This window comes from Pinus tabuliformis, chromosome 8 (genome assembly GCF_031772625.1).
Source record: "Pinus tabuliformis cultivar Carrire ecotype Pingquan chromosome 8, CPIR1, whole genome shotgun sequence".
Lineage (NCBI taxonomy): Eukaryota > Viridiplantae > Streptophyta > Pinopsida > Pinales > Pinaceae > Pinus > Pinus tabuliformis.
Genome location: NC_142294.1, coordinates 1,875,959,910 through 1,875,982,079, shown reverse-complemented (window position 1 = coordinate 1,875,982,079; position 22,170 = coordinate 1,875,959,910). Strand labels below are relative to the sequence as shown.

The 22,170-nt window shown below is 38.6% G+C and overlaps 2 protein-coding genes across 2 annotated transcripts; both read left to right on the top strand.

Annotated features, from left to right (window-relative positions):
* Positions 1–645: 645 nt before the first annotated feature.
* LOC149243869 (uncharacterized) lies at positions 646–1,086 on the top strand. Its single transcript, XM_089371331.1, has one exon. The coding sequence runs from the start codon at positions 646–648 to the stop codon at positions 1,084–1,086; it is 441 nt and encodes a 146-aa protein (XP_089227457.1).
* A 4,593-nt stretch (positions 1,087–5,679) lies between these two features.
* LOC149243868 (lipase-like PAD4) lies at positions 5,680–8,148 on the top strand. Its single transcript, XM_089371330.1, has 4 exons — positions 5,680–5,693; positions 5,824–6,148; positions 6,282–7,037; positions 7,174–8,148. The coding sequence occupies exons 1-4, from the start codon at positions 5,680–5,682 to the stop codon at positions 7,897–7,899; spliced, it is 1,821 nt and encodes a 606-aa protein (XP_089227456.1). The 3' UTR covers positions 7,900–8,148.
* Positions 8,149–22,170: the final 14,022 nt, after the last annotated feature.

Below are 22,170 nucleotides of genomic sequence, written 5' to 3'. Positions count from 1 at the left end.
CAGCAGCTCCCAAACCTCAGAGATACAATTCCGGGAATTGTTGATCAAGACATAAATCAACATGAGAAGGTGAGCCAGTTTTGGAACCCACACATTGCCCAAGAACACAGAAAATGGAAAGAGGCCAGGCATATAATACCTCATAGCCCGGAGCAAACTCAACTCTCCCTCTCCTCAGAACTTCAAAAAAGAAAAATACTCACTTCGGCAGGCTTGGATACACTCAGATGGGGATATGAGGAAAATGGCACTTTCACAACCAGGGAAGCTTACAAAATAATTATCAAAGAAAAGATAATCAAAGACAAATTATGGGATAAGATATGGAATCCATCCATATGGCCGAAGGTCTCAACTTTTTTATGTCTTCTCTCTCACAATAGGATTCTCACATGGGACAATCTCAGGAAAAGGAATTTCTCTGGACCATCTATTTGTCCCAACTGCAAACAGGAAGAGGAATCAGCATTACATCTTATGCAAACATGTCCGCTGGGGAGGAAATTGTGGGAAAAAGTTACATTTCGTTGTCAGAAGGAAGGAAGAGTGAATGGGGACATTAAAGGGACTCTTCGCACCTGGCCCCAAGAGCCATATAAAAGCAAACTCTTAAATACACTATGGCAACTCATACCAGGATTACTAATGTGGAATATTTGGAAGGAGAGAAATAGAAGGATATTTAAAGATCAAGCACAGTCGATAGAGCAGATATGGAATGGATTGCACCAAAACATTAAAGAAACTCTGTCTATTAAAGGATGGTCTAAAGAGGATTTCCCATCTCTCTCGCAGGAACAAGCCATATGGGACAATTGGCCGATTCAATTAAAACATCCGGTCTCTTCAAATGATAATTCATTAAAGCATTTAGAGTCTCCATCAAGCTGGACACCACCACCAATCAATGTGTTTCAACTTAACTTTGATGGAGCCTCGAAGGGGAATCCTGGAAAAACAGGATTTGGTGGAAGCATCAGAAGCTACCAGGGAACTCCCCTAATAACTTTTGTTGGCTCAATTGGTTGGAATACCAATAATGCGGCGGAACTGGAAGGTCTATGGAGAGGACTAAAGCTGGCGTAGGAACGAAGATTCTTTCCTCTTATAGTGGAAGGGGACTCTCAGATTATTATCAACATGGCCTCAAAGCTTATGCAGGGATCTCCGGTATATAAGGTTAGTAGCAGTTGGAGAATGGCCACTCGACTAGAGCTTCTCAAACAATGGCTTACTAATCACCAAGCAATTTCCTTTAAACATATTAGAAGGGAAGGGAATAAACTGGCTGACTTTCTTGCAAATTTAGGAGTGGAGAGTGGAAGGGAATTCTTTGAAGGCTCAATTTCCAGTATAGCATCAGAGAATCAGTTCTCCACCTTCAAAACCATAGTAACCAGTGATATGCAATCGAAGGAAGACTCACACCCGGATGCGGGTGCCTTAATGAGCTGTTAATGCTCAAGAGAGCGACGTCGGCATCTCGCATTACAGCGGATTAGGTTGGTGATTTCTGGCAGATCTTTTACTAGCATTTATGACGCATTGGGTTCAAGGCAAGCAGGGTAAGGATTTCAGGATGCTGAGCACAAGCTGCGGTTCAGTTGTTCTGGCCTCGACATTCTCTCTGGTTTATTCAAGCAGTGACATTCTCGGGCGGATATGTTCTCAGAATCTCGGCGCAGGGCAGAGCATTTGGAAGCCCCCATAGCTCCATAGGTGCTTGCATCTAGCCAGCTTCAGGTATTTAGTCTTGATTCTTCTGGTAGGTATCTGTTATGGTCAGTCATTTCTCCTCTGGCCCATCTCTGTAAGAGGTCTCGTTTCGGTCTTTGTTGAAGTTGTTTGGGCAGGGTGTGGGGTTCAGTCCGTCACTACTGGGATATTTCTCGTGGTTCTGTATACTCTCTGTGCGGAGTTATCCCGGGGGGTCTTCAATTCAGAGGTCTGTTCGTCTTTCTTGGGGCGGGTCGGGTCGTCTTTCTTTCTCCCTCAATCCTTTAGCCCTTTCAGTTTATCAATCCTTTCTGCAATGGCCAGGCGTCGTGGAATTTCCCGGCGGGGTAGTAGTTCAGGAGCTCGTGGAGGTGTTAGGGGTCGGGGTGGATCTGGTCCTCGGCACATTTCCCCATTAGCTTTTGTCTCGCCGGCCTCACCGTCATCAGACCACTCCGGTCCGTCCCTAAACAGTTCCTTTCACTCTTCCCGCTTCAAATTCAAAAGTAGGCTTAACAAGCCAATTATCTCCGCTATCATTACAGTCATCTTCTTAGAGAAAGAAGATGAGCTTACAGGCTCTGATGAAAACTCGAAGGACAGGTCTCTTTCTCATAATTCTAGTGACTCTCAAGGAAGCATGGCAGGTGATGTCCTCAATAATCCAGTGGCGCTGCAGGCTGAAGATCATCAAGAGGATACGAGCCATCAGCAAGCCTCTTCTCATGAGGATATCATTGCTTGTGCGCCGACGCAATTCTCTGGCAGCGTACTGCATCTTGTGACTCCTCCAGGCTGCAACAATATGGAAGTAGAAGATAATGTGATGGTTGAATGGGTTAGCTCTCCCCGCAAAGCTAATGGAGAAGATACAGACTTGCCACCTCAGGCATAACTTCCTCTATCTCAGCAAGTCATCTCAGGACTGCGGTTTTTTTTGGATGTATTTCTCAGCGGGTATGATTTCTGGTATTTTCAGTATGGTTTTTTCTCATCTTCCAGCTTATGATTCTGGCTTTCCAGCTTTTTGTAATAGCTGCATAGAACTGCATTTTGTAATGGGGCGGCTGGAAACAAAGTGTAGATCCTATCTAGCTCTATTGAGTTTTGGGCTTTTGTTTTTCATCTATGTAAACAGAGGGCTAAGTGCGAACTGCAGCAGTTTTTTTGTCAGAGGGCAGGCTACAGACCCCTCAGAGGTTCAAACCTCTTTGTAAATATTTTTTATCTTTTTTATACATAATAGAATAGTCTTTACTCAGAATATATATATATATATACACACACACACACACATAAACATATATATTAGAGTGTGTATATATATTAATATAAATAATATTAGTTAATTACATCTCATAAATTTTGGTGATGACATTAGATAATACAATATTTTATTAGTTTTTTTTTTTGTGATAAAATCTTTGTATTTATTATTTTTTAGCTTAATTAAATTATATTTAAACTAAGCTACAAATACTAATTACTCCCTAAGTAACCAGATTCGTTAAAAAGGGGCCACATGGACATGATTCGCCGGGGATTTGAATCCCAGAAGGGGACACGTCGTGTCCTAATGGAACACGTACGAATCCCATATGTGTCCCATTAGGACACAACATGTCCTGATTCTGGGATTCGAATCCCCAAAAATGAAACCCGCGGGCATAAAAAAGGCATTGTTCTTTATGGTTTTACCATTTCTCTCTTCTAGTTTTGCATACTTTGAGCTGTGGCCAAGGAGCTAAGGGTGTGGAGCGTTCGACAAGGAGATTCAAGCACCAGGTAAGTGCATTTCATCTCTATTCATGGGGCAACAAGCCCTCCTCTTTAGCAGTTAGCCATGAGGCTCCTCTCTCAGGTGACTTCATCCTCTTGTTGCGAGAGGAATTGGAGCACATATGGGAATTTGTATAGTGTGAAGAAGAGTAGGCTTGAGCAGTCCAGGGCAGAGACAATGGTGTATGTGCACACCAACCTTCGTCTTATTTACACGCAGAGGGAAGAGTGGTTGAGGAGAAAGACAAAGATGTTGGATGTCTTTCCTGATGATATGGGTTTGGACAACAGTGTTGAGTTGGCATTGGCCAACATGGATCTCAATGATCTAGTGCTAGAGCCTGTTAGATTTTATGATGGTGATATTTTAGAGGGGTCATCCTCCACACTAGAAGATGCAAAGGCAACTATGGATACGAGGGAGAAGGAGGATGCAGAGGAGAGCAGTGGTGACCATGATGACGAGGACATTGATGTTGATTCTGATGATGACTATGAGGATTGATGACTCATGAGTCATGGGCTACCTATTGCCTTGAGGCTTGTATACCTGTAGCTGTTTTATATTTTCTATTTATATTTTCCATTGGCATTGCACTACCTATGTAACACATTTTGATTTGATGACTTAATGAGAAAACTACAACTCTCAAAGTCTTTATCTTACTATCTTGTAGTTGTAAGTTGTCTTTCATTTATGAATCATGATTTATGTGACTAGTGACATGTATTTGAATTTTGTATGTACTATGGATGCTATAATTTTACTAACTTAGGAATCCCAAATCCCCTATCAAATGACTTAAATTACTCCTTATTTTATTTAAATCTATATAATATTTAATATTAAAATTAAAATAAATTAATTTTAATTTTAATATATTATTAATATTTTCCAAATACCGTTATACCTAATAATTATTTTATAAAAAAAAAAATAATTATGTCGAATATAAAAAAACATTAATGATTATTAATATTTTATTATTTTATCTCATTAATACGCAACAAATAATCAACAAATTTGAATTTATAACTTTAGCTTACATCATCCCACAAGTTTCGTCACATGTCCTTTCCCCGCTAATAGTGTTTTAACTCCCTAGGTAGCGTCCCCGGAAAGTATTTGAAAAATTCTCAGGAAATGAATAAGTTCACAGCACGTTCTTGTTAGCCGCCATAACTCGGTCTGGTCAGAGACGGTCGGTTCCAGGAGGCAACCTGCAAGGTCTCGGGAAGGATGTCAAAGATCAACAAATGATATTCAAAACCACAGTTTCCTCTCACTCCGGAATCTTCATTCCATTGATTTTCTGTGATATTGTTTCGATCTTTCCTCTTCTCACTCCGGAATCTTCATTCCATTAATTTTCTGTGATATTGTCTGGATATTTCCTCTTCCTCCCCGGCTGCACTATATAAAACTCCAAAAGCATTGTGAATGACTGCGGATGCATTATACAGAAATTCGAAAAGCATTGTGAGGCCAATACCAAATCAAAATGGAAGCACATTCGTCTACCCCGTTGTAAGGAGGAGCTTGGGATATAATTTTCATATTGGATTGTTTTCCTTACATTTTGATCATATGATTTCATGTCAATTTTGAAATTTTCTTTGTATATTTTGAAAGGATTAGCACTAGCGGTTGAAGAATTGATCTTTTCAAGGATATTTTTCTTAGAGGGTGAAGATCTATTTTTATTTTTTTATATGATTTCATGTCAATTTTGAAATTTTCTTTCTATATTTTGAACAGATTAGCACTAGCGGTTGAAGAATTGATATTTTCAAGGCTATTTTTCTTAGAGGGTGAAGATTTATTTTTATGTTCTTTTTTTTTTTTTTAATTTAGTTGTTTAACGTGGTTTTGAGCAAAATTTCAATTTTGTACTGGGTAAAATTGAGCTTCCTTTCAGGTTGGAACGGATTTTCGGGTAAATGTATCTTTATTTTTTTGGTGTTAATTTGGATTTTCGGGTAAATTTGTAATTCTTTTTTATGTTAATTTCAATGGATTTCATTGAAGCAACATATTTTGGAACGTTTTTAGGATTACTGTACCTTCGGACTAAGCAGTCTAAACATAGATTCTATGCGTTGGTGGATATCCAAGACTAATATATTGGATTTCACTATAGGAAATTCTTTATATTCGTTGTTTGTTTCTGGAGGGATAACACGATGGCATTTACTTTGTAATTTTGAATCGGATTGTGGTAAATGATGATAAGATTTGTAATTAATTATGGAAATTTGATACAGCCCAAATCTTGTATTTGACCTGCTTCTTCAGTATGGTGGTAATTTATAGAGATGTTGTTGCAGGTTCACCGTTGGTCAAGAAATTGGAAATTTCCTTGTTTCATGTGGAATACTGCCCAAGGCTTGGGAAGTGTCATGTCTTGCAAATCACTCAGAGGGTTATAGTGTGAATGAGTATGAAGGCGTTGCATATGTCGCTTTTCCTTCCTTTCATAACATCGAAGGTTTCATCGTCAAAGGGAGTAAATATGGAGAGGGCAATATAGAAGCTCACAACAACTTCTTTTCTGGTTGCGTCAACGGTAATGGTGATCAACCAGCTCTCGTCCATCAGGGAGCTCTCAAGTTGTTCCTCCATATTATGGAGAATACAGATTTCCAAGCAAAGGTAAACTAATTTATCTTTCAGGATTGTTTGATCGTAGATTCACTAAAAAGGGATTTGTGTCTTCACACATTAGAAATGTTTTTTTTCAAAAGGGAAAAGTAACGTTGTGTCGATGCATTCTATGATCGAACAGATGCAGGTTTATACAGACTCAAAACAAAGGCAGCTGAAACCCATTATATTTGTGGGTCATTCATTAGGAGGGGCAGTTGCAACCTTGGCCACACTATGGGTTCTGGAAAAGAGGCTAAGGCAAATCTCTCCCTTTTGTATTACGTTTGGTTGCCCTCTGGTCGGGGATGAAAGGCTTGTTGAAGCAGTTGGGCGTGAGAATTGGGGAGGCAACTTTTGTCACGTGGTTTCCAAGCATGATATTGTTCCTAGGATGCTCCTTGCACCATTTGAGTCAATTGTTGAGCCCTTGATTGCTATTTTGCCTTATTGGCAACGCATAATGGCTAATGACATTAAAGATGAAGCTGATTATTTTATTCAAGATGCCTGTAGGACTCTTCTTAATAATGTTCTGCAGTATACTCTTATGGTACAAAACTTTGAGTTTGATTCTCTAAGGAAATTAAATGAAGTTAACGAGAGAAACCCGTACAGACCTTTTGGCACTTACATGTTTTGTTCAAGTGAAGGCGCAGCTTGCATTGAGAATTCTGAGATCGTTTTGAAGATGTTTCATCTGACAATGCAAAGCCATGAAAAACCTGATGATAATATCGTACACGACTGTTTGTCAGAGCCTGTAGGGTATGGTTCTGTTTTGAAACATGTCATAGAGAAGTCCATCAGTGGAGAAAGAATTGCAAAACCTGATTCAGAGTCCTCTTACAAAATGGGAATGTTATTAGAGCTCGAAGCCATTGGTGTCGAGGTTCAGGTGATACACTCAATTCCCTTTCCAGCAGAATGGGGAAGAATTCCATCTGGATTTGTCTCAGTTTTTATTTCTTCTCTTCGCGTACTAATTGATGCCTAAACCGTGTTCTTAAATTGGTGTTGTCAACTTTGTGCAGAATGATGATGCACCGGTCGCCCTGGAAATAGCAAGAGGCATTGAAAACAAGCATAGTACAAATGTTGGTAAGCTAGCAATTGAATTAAGCGAGAAACAGCGTAATATGGCAGAGGTTGAGTGGTATAAAGAGCGTTGTGAGAAGGAAGATGGCATCACATATTATGATTCCTTCAGGAAACTCGATAGGAAGGATATCGATGCTAATCTAGGTAGGGAAAGTCTCGCCAGGTTTTGGGATGACGTCATTGAAAAGTGGGAAACTCACGCTTTGCGCAGTGATTTCCAATCCCAAAATAAGTGGATAAATGCTGGCACTGCGTATAGGAGACTTGTAGAGCCTCTGGATATTGCACATTATTATGGCATATCCAAAGGTAATGGCAACTATCTTTCAGATGGAAGACCCAATCGCTATAAAGTTCTTCAGGAATGGATGGAAGCGAAAGAAAAAACTCGGAGTTCAAGAGGTCAAAGAAGGCGCAGCAAGCCTGCGTCCCTCACTGAGGACTCGTGCTTTTGGGCACGTGTAGAAGAGGCTCGCAAAGACCTGGAAAATCTGAAACAAGGCCAGCACCAAAACCTACAAAGTCTTGGAGAGTTTGAAAAGTATGTGACAACCATGAACGACGCTCTCAAAATTTCTGCAGATGTTTTCTTCAAAGGAAGCAGCTTCATGACATGGTCGGAAGAATGGGAAAAATACAAAAGAGATCACTCCCCGTAGTTGAGCTCTCCACTCGTTATACGAGATAATGGAAAAGGAAAATAGGTGAATTTGCAAGGTATCTTCTGTTTTTGCATCGTAATTTCCGCTGCGTACTTTAGATGTAATTTCTGTTTGTAACTGCGAGGAAGCGAACTTTCTTCCGATCAGATTGCCTGTTTTGTTTGACACGTGTCATTTCGTTTCATTTGTTTAAAAATTAGTTCTCTGAAATGTTAAAATGGTTATTCAAGCTGTAATGTTATAATAGTTATGCAGGCTGCACTTATTGAAATTTGTCATTTTCTTTTGGATAGTACATGTTTGACAGATGTCCTTGACATGGAATGTTGCGAAAATAAAATGTCTGCATATAAGATGCTACTTGAAACGACTTACTACCGCAGTTTGAGTTTTTCATGTTGAGGGTTGAGAACGCTGAAAATACACTTTGAAATCTGTCATTATAAATTTTTATATGACATTTTTAATTTATTTATGTAGGTTTGTATTTTTTTCTTAATCAATTGATGAGATTGAATATATATATATTTTTTTAATCAATTGATGAGATTGAATATTCAGAAAATATGCTTCTCATTTATAATAATATGGAGAGTTATGGAACTGGAGTATGTCCTAAAACTGCTTCTGCTTGGCTAAGAGCTGGTCTTCATAAGAAACAGGTTAACAGTCCAAGACTCAGAGGCATCTGGTAGGAGCGAAAGCCTGCTCCCTTACGGACCACCAGCGAGTTATTTCAAGTGGGTGGTTTTCCTTGATAACAGTGATGTGTCAACTAACATTCGCGAATAGAAACCAGAGATGACTGCCCTTACTGTTGATTTGACAAACTAAGTTTGATAGATTTTTCCACCTTAAAAAAGAAAAAAGAAAAAAAAACATGGAAGATTGTGATTTCACCATGCCTTCTTTTTTGCGGGTTAGAAAAGAGTTAATAATAAATTATTTTTATTGAAATGGAAACGATAATGGCTCTTCACCCACTGTCACTTACCCATCCTCTTTCCTCGTTTCCACAAATTGTCTATTCGTTTTCCCGAATTGCTTGATGGCACCTTCGGGTGGGGTGACTCACAGGGCATGCGTGATTCCATATATAGAGTTTTATTATTTTTATTTGATTATATAGAGTTTTCTTATTTTATAGTTTTTTTTTTATTGGGATTCGTCACTTTAATTATTTTATTAATTAATCTTATTAATTTGATAGTTTAAATTGAATGATGTCAGTATATTTTTGTCCTTGTCATCTGATCAATGAATGAAATCCAAAGTGATAACTTTCTTGTATATCTAAATCAAATTATTTATGCACACGTATGAAGATTATGACAAATAGAATTCAAGAAAATAAATAATGAAACATGTATTGATCATTTCATTTTGTTACATCAATCTAAAAGACACGTGGATCAAAGAGGAACAAACTACCATTGTTTTTCCTTAGGGTTGTGAAACGATTAGGACAAATAAAATTCAAGAAAAGAAACAATGAAACATGCATTGATCATTTCATTTCATTACATCCCTAAGAGATGTGAATCAATGAGGAACAAACAACCGACAATTTTCCTTAAGCTTGTGAAACGTGGCACATACACTTATGGCTGCATTCAATTTTTCTAAAAAGTGGTTCCTTTGATTATGAAACGCCTTAGTGTTGGAATTCTTCTCCACCCATGAAACAAAATAAATTATAAATTTCGAAATTCAAATCGAATCACTAGGGTCTCATATATGGCATGACAAGTTCAATGCATCTTTCTTCTTCCTTCGATGTTTCCAACAATCATTACACAACTCTGCACAAGGAGCAATAGTTGTTCACTCGTAGAGGAGCAATAGCTTTTATATACTAAGTAGTTGTTTGCTTGTAGAGAAGGATCAATATTTTCCTTGTTTTTCATTAAGAATTTTTATCGAAAATCATTTAAACTTATTTTGAAAATTTATTATGAATAAAAAATATTGCATACTTTCTTATAAATCACAGATTACAGTGTCATTGCCTTAGGCAGAATCGACAAAATCAGTGTTACCATTGCATTGCCTTAGACAGAATCGACAAAATCAATGTTACCATCACATTGCCTTGGACAGAATCAACAATTCAATTAAATTACAGATTACGGTCACATTGCCTTAGACAAAATCGACAAAATCAATGTTACCATCACATTGTCTTGGACATAATCGACAATTCAATTGTCTATGGGTAAATAGACCTAAAAGAAGTTACAGGATGCTACAACGGTATACTACATAATGCTAATATATTGTGTAAGTCTATCGGAGAATGATAATATATTTAGTTGCAATGTTGCCATGCGCTAAATTTGTAATAGATAAATACTAAATACCACATGAAACAAACAGGACGGAATGTAATAGGTGACTTAGAGCTTCATGGACCATGCGTGAACGAACACAATGATAATTTTTCATGTATTTTTTTAGTTGAATTTAACATGTATTTTGTCACAACAATATTATGTTTCTTTATATTTTTGATGCAGTGGCATATGCAATGTGTTTGTTTGTGTTTTTGGGTTTTAATATTCAATTGAGGTCAAATTGGTTGGTAAATATGTGTATGTAAAAGTTTAAATCTAAGCATTCTTTATACTTTTCAGTGAGTTGTTAGCCAGATATTAGTTTTATTGTTTATATTAAACCTATTACTGATGGAGATTCTCTTTCAGTGTAACAAGATGAAATAGGAATTTTAGATACCATCATTCTATGTAATAATTTATATAAGTATGGGAGGAATAGTATGATCTGGTTTAAAAAACATGTATAGATAGCTTTGTTTCGAGGTGTAGTTGGGCACTGCGCAATTCAAATATTTTGTTTCCCTTAAAGTTAAATTTAAACTTTAATAGTTTTTAGTTGTTATGAAAAAACTGAAAAACAAACTTCTATTAATTATAGTTGATATAACAAACTTTTAAAAATATTGATATGTAAACAATTTTTTTTTGATGATTTTTAGTTAATAGTTCCAAAATTAACTCAATAACAAATAACATCGAAAATTCCCCAATACCTTTGGAAGTTTGGTAATGTAATTCAAATATTGTTGAGAACTGTATAATTCGAAGTTGTAATTCCACAAACATTCGAAGTTGTAATTCCACAAAGTAAGTTTGGTAATGTAATTCAAATATTGTTGAGGACGGTGTAATTCCACAAAATAATTTTAATGTGTTAGAAAAAATTAAAGTTATTATATGTAAACTTCAATTATGTTGTTAATCCTTTATGTAGTTAATAAAGTATGGGAATAACAACAATGGTTGGATTAAAAACTCAATAGTCGCAATAATAAATTTATTGATTTATTAAAATTCGAAAATTAACTCAACAACAAATAGAAATTTATTAATAACTTTGAAACTTTGGTAAGTACATTCAAGTGTGTAATCCAAAGATGTTCAATAACATTGAAATATAATAATAAAATTCCTTAATACCTTTCTATGTGCCGATTGTTTTTCAAATCTAAATGTTCAGTGAACACTGCAACTTAGGTAGCCTTGAAACTTGATATCATTGACAGATCTATACACACATCATGATATGACACCAATATTATATATATATATATATATATAATGAAAACCTAATGGTCGTAATAAATTTTATTTAATAGCTTTGAAACTTCGGAAAGTACATTCAAGTGTGTAATCCAAAGATGTTCAATAACATTGAAATATAATAATAAAATTCTTTATACCTTTCTATGTGCAGATGGTTTTTCAAATCCAGAAACTTAGGTAGCCTTGAAACTTGATATCATTGACAGATGTATACACAAATCATGATATGAAAACTTAATGGTTGTAATAAATTTTTTTTTTTTTGAAAAAACAAAATTAAAATTAAAATATAAGTATAAAATATAAGTATATGGTTCTTTTTAATTTCTTGAAAAACTTCAGATGCAATCTATGGATTGATAATCTCATTGTTGAAACATATCATAAGATAATCATAAACCAATAGTTATCTCTGTTTCCATCGATGTAAATTAATAACTATCAATATAAGATTATTGTAATTCAATCATAGATTTTTAACATTTTTAAGTTCCCAGGAAAATTTTAATGTGCAATCGTGGAATATACATCACATACTAATAGTCGTAGCTCAATATTTATTTGGATTATGAAACACTATATGACATAGTAGCCTTACCTCTATTTATTTGAAGTATGAAACATTGTATTCTTATTTTATAAAATAAGTTTGTAAATTATATTTTAGCTTTCTTTTTTAAAATAATTACTACTCGTTTCAGTTTTAGGTTTTAAGCATTACATTTTTAATATTAAGATTTATGTTGTAACAGTATTTTTTAAGTTTAAGATTTACTTATTAGATTTTTGGTTTATATTGAGTTTAATAATAATATATTAAAGTTAATATGAAATTTAAAAATATAATAAGAGTTTAATAATATATTAAATTTAATTATCGGATGCAGGTGTTTTCAATGGTTGATGTGATGGTGGAGATATGGACCGGCAAGTGGCGTAGCCACATGGCTGCTCATAATCCCACACACTACGCCATAAAAATATCTTACAACCCTTCATAAATGCGCTTCAATGCTGCACTCACACCAATTTACCACTGCCATCCCGCCTCGACTCTTCATTATGGAGACCTCAGGCGCTCTTCGGCCCACATCCTTGTCTGTTTATGCTCCTCTGCCTCTAAAATGTAAGTGCCCCCTGGCTGTCGTGGAGCCAAGCACTCGCACGACAATAGGCGGGAGATACCAAATTCTCTGTTGTACAGAGTTCAGGAAGGGAAACCACTATTCGTAGAGCCTATTATGTAACTTGACACTCGCTTCTGAGCCTTCCGCCTTTGATAACACCACCCTAAATGACCATTTCTACTATGTGCCTACTCCTCACAGTCAATCCCTTTCTCCCTATGAAATTATGCCTCGGCTATGTCAACGAATGCGTTGTAGGAGGGGCAGCAACAGAGGCAGAATGCTCCATTCTTCGCCCTCAACTGTCTCTGACTCCTCCTCCCCCTCTTCAAATCATTTCTCGGCTCGTTATCCTGATACACGCAGTGGCAGGGGTCGCACTCGCTTTGTTAGCTCCTAGCCTTCGCAAACCTGTCCATCAGCTACTGCTCTCCCTTCCAGCTCTCAGCATTCCAGTTATACAACTCACTTCACATACCAATGCTCTCTGGATCGACCTCTTATCAAGGCCACCATAACAGTTACGTTTCAGGAGGAGCCTTCCATCGCTGAAGGACGTCCCACTAGCGCAATGGAGAAGAACGACACTGCTCAGGGCGAGCCTTTTGCTCTCAATTCTGATAGCAGCAGAGCAGAATCGAGAAAATCTGGACCACCCCACGGTCGGCAAGAGTGAGAAGGAAGACATGGGTGAACTGCAAAAAGAAGAGGATGACCTCAATGCCTACAGGTGCCTAATTCTTGAAGAACACCCATCGACACCAAATGACAACTAAACCAACACGTTTCTTCAGGTTTCAGGTTCTCGACACCCAGTCCTATGGGTTTATTTCTGCATTTTTGAGCAAAATAGTTAGTTTTGAAGCTGTTTTCAAAAGAATATCACACTATGTTCACATGCTGGTTTCCCCTACGAGGGCAACAAATCTATTTTGGACTGGACTGGTTTCCCTCTTCTGGGCAGTCTTCATTTTGTTTTGGTTGCAATATGCCATGAACTTTGGCTAAGAACTGCAGAGGCTAGTGCCTCCATGTATCATTTTGTTACAGTAATAGATTTTAGACATATTTAGAAACTATATATATATATATATATATATATATATATATATATATATATATATATATATATTAAATTTAATAGATTTAATGTATATTAAAGCCATGATTAATAACAATATTATTATTATTATATATTATTTTTAATATTTAATATTAAATATTATTAATATTAATATTAATTATAATATCAATTATTATATAATATTAATAATAATAACAATAATTTTCAAATTAATATTTAAAATAATAGATTAATAACATTATTAATACAAAATTAATCATGTTCAAATGAATAAATAATATTAGTAATATTATTAATCATAATAAATTTTAAAATTATTAACCTAATGTAATTAGTTTATCAATGAAAAATGATTATAACATTAATCACATAGTTTAATTATTAATATAATAATAGTTTAATATAATATTTATATTAATAGTTTAATTATATTATATTAAATTATTATTATATTAATTATGATAGTTTAACTATATTATATTATAGTTAAATTAATATAGCTAATAATTATATAATTAATAGTTGTAATTATAATTATAGGTTTTATGGTTAGTCATGGTCGATCGTTGCACTGTGACAAAGATTGTCTCAATATGAAAATCAACCATGGTTTAATGTCACATTGTGACAAACATTGCCTCCATTGAAAATCAATCATGGTCAAGCAGAGTCAATCATGCTCCAACATTGCACTGTGACAAGGATTATCTCAATATCAAAATCAATCATGGTCAACCATGTTTATTTTAGGGTTTATAATATTTATTTTAGTGTTTATATACCTTGGGTTTATAATATTAATGACTTGAGTTCAATGTTATTTCCTAGGGTTGATAATCCCTTGGGATTTTAGTATTTATCTTGTGAGTTTATTGTTTCCTTGGGTTTATAAAACCAATCCCATGGGTTTATTAATTTAAGGGTTGAACCATGGTCAAGAATAGTCCAAGGTTGCATTGTGACAAATATTGTCTCAATATGAAAATCGACCATGGTTAAGCATGGCCAAACATGTTTATTTAAGGGTTTATAATATTTATGTTAGGGTTTATATACATTGGGTTTATATTGTTTCCTTTGGTTGAATGTTATTTCCTAGGATTTTTAATCCATTGGGTTTTTAGTATTATTGTCTTTAATTTATTATTCCCTTCACTTTAAAATATCGATCATGTTGAATGATGGTTAATAGTGGTCAACCAGGGTCAACGAAGGTCAATTTTCGTTAGCCATGGTCAATCTTGGCCAACCATGGTCAGTCATGGCCATGCGTGCTCTATGAAATCAATCATGGTCAACTATGGTCCAACGTTACATGGTGACAAAGATTCTGTCAACATTAAAATTATCCTTGGTCAACCACGGTCCAAAGTCGCATTAACGAAGATTTTGTCAATATGGAAATCTAATAGTCAAACATGGTCGACCATCATCCTATCTTGCATTATGATAAGGATTGCCTCAATATGAAAATCAACGATGGAAAACCATGGTGAACCATGTTTATTTTAGGGTTTATAATATCTATTTGAGGTTTATATGCCTTAGATTTATAATATTTATCCCTTGGGTTTAATATTATTTTAATGGGTTTATAATCTGTTGGGTTTTAATATATTAATATTCTTGAGGTTTAAATTATTCATGTATTTATGTATTAATGGTTTAGAATTTATTAATGGTTTATGAGGGGACGAGATAGTCACTTGTGACAGTGACCGCATCCGTCTGTGATTGCGCAGCTCCATCACTGAAGAATACTAATCGAGGCTTGATTTCAAACTTCTTCTTGGGATGAGAAGATTTCTTAAGGTAATAGTCGAATCGATCCCAAAGATAGGAAAATTTCATCTGGCTCTTCGGAGCTTGAAACTGCAAATCATGGAAGCGTTGCCAAAAATCTATAAGCGATTCACGTGGAGCCTTTTGTTGTTGTAACAGGTTTTGTTCAAGATGTTATGGATCAAAATTATAGAAAGTGTCTTCAATGAGATCACATAAGTGCTCAAGTGAGTGCACACTATCAGATGGTAGGCTGCACAACCATCGATGTGGAGATTCACGAAGTGTGTATGCAAGAAGAAGACTGGCATGTTCATCAAAACATCCATCTTCCTCATGAAGCATGGAAAGGAATTCATGTAAGAACTCAGGCCAAGCCACTTCGCCTTCACAATCATATGTGTATGCAGACAAGAGATTGAAAAAGTTCTTCATGATGGTAACATATTCGGCATGCGAAAAACATCGCGGAGGGAGAAGAGTGAAAGACTCCATGATAGATATGCAAAGGTTCAAAACATGATGAGGGGACATAACTTGTCATCTGCCCTCCTTCTAGTGCCAGAAATGTTGACAGTGTTGGACCCGCCAACATGTCAGGGGATATCCCCAATAAGAAGTCCTAATTAGACCTCAGACTGTTTGGTGTAGGAGTCTCAGCAGTGGGTCATATGGTAATGCCTTGACCACGGTTTCACACAGAGGCAAGTGAGATGTCCCCGTTGGTAGCAAGGGTATGACAGTTGCATTAAGTTAAGCAAGGTGCATGAGAGGTTCTAACACACGAAGAGTGAGGTGAATATAGGTTTTAACCCCGTAAAGAAATTACCTGCATACAAATTCTAAAACATATAAAAAAAACAATGCGAGATCATAACACATAAAACACATATACATAGAGATTTTCCCCTAGATCCAAAAACCGGGACTACCAGCTTGATTTTTCATTATTTTCCTTTCAATGTTACAATACATATTTATACATGCTAAAGCATCCAATACCATGGACCGAAAACCATTGCGTCCAATACCATGAACTAAAAACCATCATGTCCAAAAAACATGTGTGAAAATCATGCACAAAACCATACGTGGGTCCGCCCAACCTAACATAGGGTCCAAAACCAAAATTTTCCGGGGCGCTGCCCCGGAACCCATAAAGTGGGAGTTATGGGTGCCCTTCAAACCCCCTATTAACTACGTGGAAAGAATATAACACAACCCAACATTCTCCCACTTGTTGTTTTATTTCCACAAGGGGCCACAAGAGAGCTTAGTCATTTTCCCAACCCTGAAATGCCCATTGTCTCTCTACACCAAGAGAACTTCTCATAGCTCACAGATTTTGTCAATGCATCTGCAGTATTCTTCAAAGTGTCCACCTTTACCAACAACACTTTTTTGTTTTCTATCGTATCCCTCACAAAGTGATACTGAACATCAATGTGCTTTGTCTTTGAATGATATGCAGGGTTCTTTGCCAAGAAAATTTCACTTTCGCTGTCACAGTCTATCCTTATAGCTTCCTGTACTAACCCCATACTTGAACACAATCTCTGCAACCAAACTGCTTCCTTGCTTGCATGAGTGGTTGCCATGTATTCTGCCTCTATAGTTGATAGTGCCACTACATATTGTTTCGTACTCATCCAACTGACTGTACCTCCAAATAGGTTAAACACATACACACTTGTAGATCTTCTCTGATCCAGATCTCCAGCCCAGTATGCATCAACAAAGCCACGAATATCCAACACTATGTCCAATCCTGGTCTTCCTTGGTAGCACAAACCATAATCACTAGTGCCACGCAAATACCTGAAAACCCGCTTCACTGTTGTCCAATGCTCCTTTCCTGGTTTTGACATAAACCTACTCAATACTCCCACTGCATGTGCAATGTCTAGTCTAGTACAGACCATTTCATACATCAGGCTATCGACTGCACTTGCATATGGAACACATGACATGTCCTTGTAATATTAATAACCCAGAATATTCCTCAAAACCCCAGCAAAAACTCCAACCAAATATGTGCAAATGATATAATAACCCATAAGTGATAAAATAACAATGGAATATCATATAATAATGTAAATCGGAAATATAAGCAAATACACAAGAAATGCAGTGAGAAATGCTAAGCCATTTTATTATACTGAGCAATAAATGAGTACAAGAGGTGATTAGACAGATGGCACCTTGACTTGCACAAGGCAAGTGAATAAATACTCTCAGAATGACAAGAATGTCCTCTCTGCATGGATGTTGTTGTTGTGCTACTCTTGCTGCTAGAAAACAAATGATGATTATGGGCTGCTCCCCTCCTCGGGAAAAGCTGAAACACTGGATTTTGGCTCTACTCAAGAAACCCAGAAAAACCCAGAAAGCTTTCCTGGAATGGCCTCACACTGATCTGCGTCCCAGCCGCTGGGAAAATGTCATGCTGTTGTTGCTATTGGAAATCGAATGAGGATTTGGGGCTGCTCCCCTCCTCAGAAAAGTTTGGAACTCTAGAATCGAACTCTACTAAAAAAACCCAGAAAAACCCAAAAAGCTTTTCTGAAATGGCCGACCCCCGAAAATCACCGCCCAGGGTTCTGCGCAGTTCCTCAAAGACGATGATGAAACTGCTGATGAAACTACTACTAAAATGCTGATGAATCTACTGCTAGAATGCCAATGGAAATACCTTTCCCGTGCATGCACCTGAAGTCCCCCGGGGCTAAGGGTAAGATCTCTGAACGAAGACACTCAATGCACTAAACAATGCTGCATACTAGCTAAACAGCCAGCGTGCTCTAAGTCGAAATGACTATCACAAATGCTCATAACCAGAATGATCCCAAATGATGGGGTTCCTCTCTATTTTATAGCCTCTGCCTCTCACAATCCCTAAGCTCACTTTCTCCTGCGTGATCCCCTACTTGCCATGTGTTCCTTCCCTCCTGCGCAGTCCCTCCATGTGTTTGCGTGGGCCCCATTTTTGTGTCTCCCTTTGGCCCCCTTGGTTCCCCCTTAAGTCACAATGTTGTGCTACCTAGGAAGTGATTTTTTATTCTAAAGTGAGTTATGTTCCCCCTTCCTCACTTTTTATTTACAAATAACTATAGAAGGCAAAAATCGAACAAAATCGAATGTTCCAATTAGCCATAGCTAATTAGGAATATTACAGTCTCCCCCGACAAAATGTTGCTTGTCCTCAAGAAACTGATGTGATGGATGCTATAAGATCTCCTCATTCTCCCAAGTGGCATCCTCATCCGACAAATTCTTCCACCTCACCAAGAATTCCTAGACCGTCCTGCTTCGCAACCGTCTCTCCCTAGAGTCAATGATAGCCTCCGGCTGCAATACCAAATGCCCTTCATCATCCATGGGTGGTAGCTCATCCATCACGGTCACCTGTTGCCCCAATGCCTTCTTTAGGCATGATACATGAAAAATGTTATGAATCTTTCTGCCTTGGGGTAGCTCCAACTCATATGCAACCTATCCAATTCTGTGTATCACCCTGTATGGACCATAAAAGCAGGGCTTGAGCTTCTCAACCCCCTTCTGCTTTAGCGATGACTGTCGGTATGGCTGTAATCGTAGGTAGACCATGTCCCCTACCTCGAACTGCCTCTCCACCCGACCCCTGTCGACATACAACTTTTGCTGGTTCTGCATTGTAGCCATGTTATCCTTAAGAGCTTGGAGGATATCCTGACTCTCTTGGATCCAAATCTTGGCTCTAGGAGCCCTGCTATCACCAAACATCACGTCGACAAAAGATAAAGGATGATACCCATATAAGGCATAGAATGGTGACATACCAATGGACATGTGATGCGAAGTATTGTAGCAGTACTCTCCCAGATGTAGCCACTTCAGCCATGCTCACTACTGCCCACTGACATAGTTATGCAATTAGCCCTCCAGCCACTTGTTATCTATCTCCGTCTGTTCGTCCATCTGTGGGTGATAGCTGGTACTCAGTGTCAACTCCGTCCCCACCAATCGGAAAAGTTCCTGCCAGAACCCGCCCATGAAACGGCTGTCCCTGTCACTAACGATGGTCTTAGGAAGACCATGTAGCCTGAAGATCTCCCTGAAGAATAGCTTGGCCACCTATGCTATTGTATAGTGTGTGGATATGGCAAAGAAATGTGTGTACTTCGTTAGTCGATCAATGACAACAAATATACAATCCTTGCCCTGTACCATGGGCAACCCTATGATGGAATCCATCGAAATACTCTCCCATTTCCCCTCCGGAATGGGAAGAGGCTGCAATAATCCTGTGGGATGGATCATCTCTCCCTTGTTCCTCTGGCAAACATCGCACTCCCAGATGTGTTGGAGTACGTCCTCCTTGAGGCCCTTCGATGAGAACCTCTCCCTAATGGCCCTGTAGGTTTTGGTAAGACCCTGATGTCCTACCAATGGGGAATCATGTGATGCCTGGAGTATCTTCTTCTTGAGCTGAGACCCCTCAGTCAAGAAGACCCGGTCCCTGTAGTAGATGATCTCATTGACCACCCTATACCTGTCATCTACCACCTGCCCATCCAGAACCTAACATGAAAATCTGTCCTTGGAGTACTCTACTAAGAGTTGAGCCCTCCAATCTGTATCCAAGCTCATAAGAGACGACGTGGTTGGTCTACGTGAAAGGGCATCTGCTACCACGTTGTTCTTACCTTTGACATACTCAATGTCAAAGTCATATGCTTGGATCTTACTGATCCACTTCTGCTTCCTCTCCTGTAGCTACTTCTGCTCCAAAAAAAACTTGAGGCTGTTGTGATCAGTCCTCACCCTGAACCTGTTGCCTACCAAATACTACCGGTACTTAGCCAATGCATGCATGATGGCCAGCATCTCCTTGTCGTATATGGAATACAACCTCTCGTGCGGAAGGAGCTTCCAGCTCTCAAATGCTATAGGGTGACCTCCCTGCACCAATACTACGTCAATCCCCTCTCCCGATGCATCACACTCCAAAACAAATGGTTGTGTGAAATTTGGCAATGCAAGCAACTCCTAGATAGCCCGCTCAATCTCATCCCGATAGGCCTTGGGGTGCCTATAGGGGGTGGTAATCACGGCCTGTATGCCCTGCTCAAGCTGGATGGTGTGCTCAAACCCCCGTTCTGGTGGTTGTCCTGGTGGAATCTCCCCAAACACTATGGCATACCGATCAAGGATAGACTATATCTCTGGGTGTACCGTCTTCCATGTAGTTCCTGCCTCTGATGCACGCATCTCCACTGCCCACTCTATGTCTCCCTTTCGGAACACTGCCTCCATCCTATGAGCCGAGACAGTCTAAGGTGGATATGTGTGTTGTCCCCGTATCTTCTCATGCCTCCCTGTCTTCTCATCATCCCACTCCATCCCCAGGGTCTTTCAATCTGTCATGGCCTTCCCTAGAGTGATAAGCCACTGAACAACCAATATCATGTTGGTGTCCGGAATATTGACTACGAAAAAGTGGTCAGTCAATGTGTATGTGCCCATTGTCACTAAAAGCTCTGGAACATAACGAGCACATGTCATGGTCTGATCTCCTGGGACCAAGACTGAAAACCCATCGAAGCTCTCTGTCTGTATACCTCTCCGCTCAACCATCTGGGCATCGATGAAGTTGTGGGTTGCCCCACTGTCAACCAAAACTGATACGCGCTAGCCACGTACTGTCCCTCGTACGCATAGCATCAGATACTTGGGAACTCCCCACAACGCTGCAAGGGCCCCTCCGGTGGGTGCAAAAGATGCACCACCTGCTGCTGGTGGTGGAGGTGGCAAAGGTCCCTGTATGGCATGGCTATCTCCTGCCTCCACATCCTCCTCGTCATCCTCTTCTCCACTGCTCTTGGAGAAGACCTCAATAAAATGTGCTTTACCAGTAGCACATCTATGTCCTAGTGCCCATGGCTCCTGACAAGTGAAGCACAACCACTTCTTCTTCATCTCCCTCCTGTCATCATCGTCAAGCTATACTTGTCCTGGATTCCCCTTTGGAGGTGGAATCCTCACATCCTTCCCCTTAGACTGGAAAGTCTGTCTCTGGCGGTAAGGTGTCTAGGTCCTGGGTAAGACATCCTGTAAGTCCCAGCTCCTGCTAATAGCGTTCTGGAGCATAGCCAGTCTAGTGGATCGGACTAGACCCCGAAGTGGCTCTGCTAACCCCTCAACATACATATAGACCCTCCATGCCATGGAGAGGTCTAGCACCATCATGGAGACCCTCAAGAAATCTGCAATGTAGGTCTCTGGGCTCCCTGTCTGTTTGAGCCTCGTCAGCTCAACAAAATGCTGCTCTCGATCCCTCCGATCAAATCGCTCCATCAGTCTCCTGGTAAACTCGACATATGACGTCACTGTGGAGTGCCCCAATGTAACCATCCCATGAAACCACCGATCTTGGGCCTCGCCATCCAAATGCAACGTTTCCACCTTGATGGCCTCTGCCTTTGACATCTGGTTAAGCTGGAAATAAATGTCCAGCTTCTCCACCCAAGACTTTGTCGAACTGTTTGATGAGACATCAAACGCAGGCAAGTGGAATTTTCTCACTACACGGTGGTTGTCACCATCACGGTAATGCCGGTAACCTCTGTGATGATCGCAGGGTTTGCTATCCCGCTAGAGCTGAACAAAATCTCTGAATGAGAAGGCTTCCCTA

Excerpts from the sequence above, each read along its gene's own strand:
- LOC149243869 (XM_089371331.1), top strand. The coding sequence starts at position 646 with ATGTGGAATATTTGGAAGGAGAGAAATAGAAGGATATTTAAAGATCAA.
- LOC149243868 (XM_089371330.1), top strand. Across the intron at positions 6,149-6,281 it reads ATACAGATTTCCAAGCAAAG|ATGCAGGTTTATACAGACTC; the intron begins GTAAACTAATTT and ends ATGATCGAACAG. Across the intron at positions 7,038-7,173 it reads CCATTGGTGTCGAGGTTCAG|AATGATGATGCACCGGTCGC; the intron begins GTGATACACTCA and ends AACTTTGTGCAG.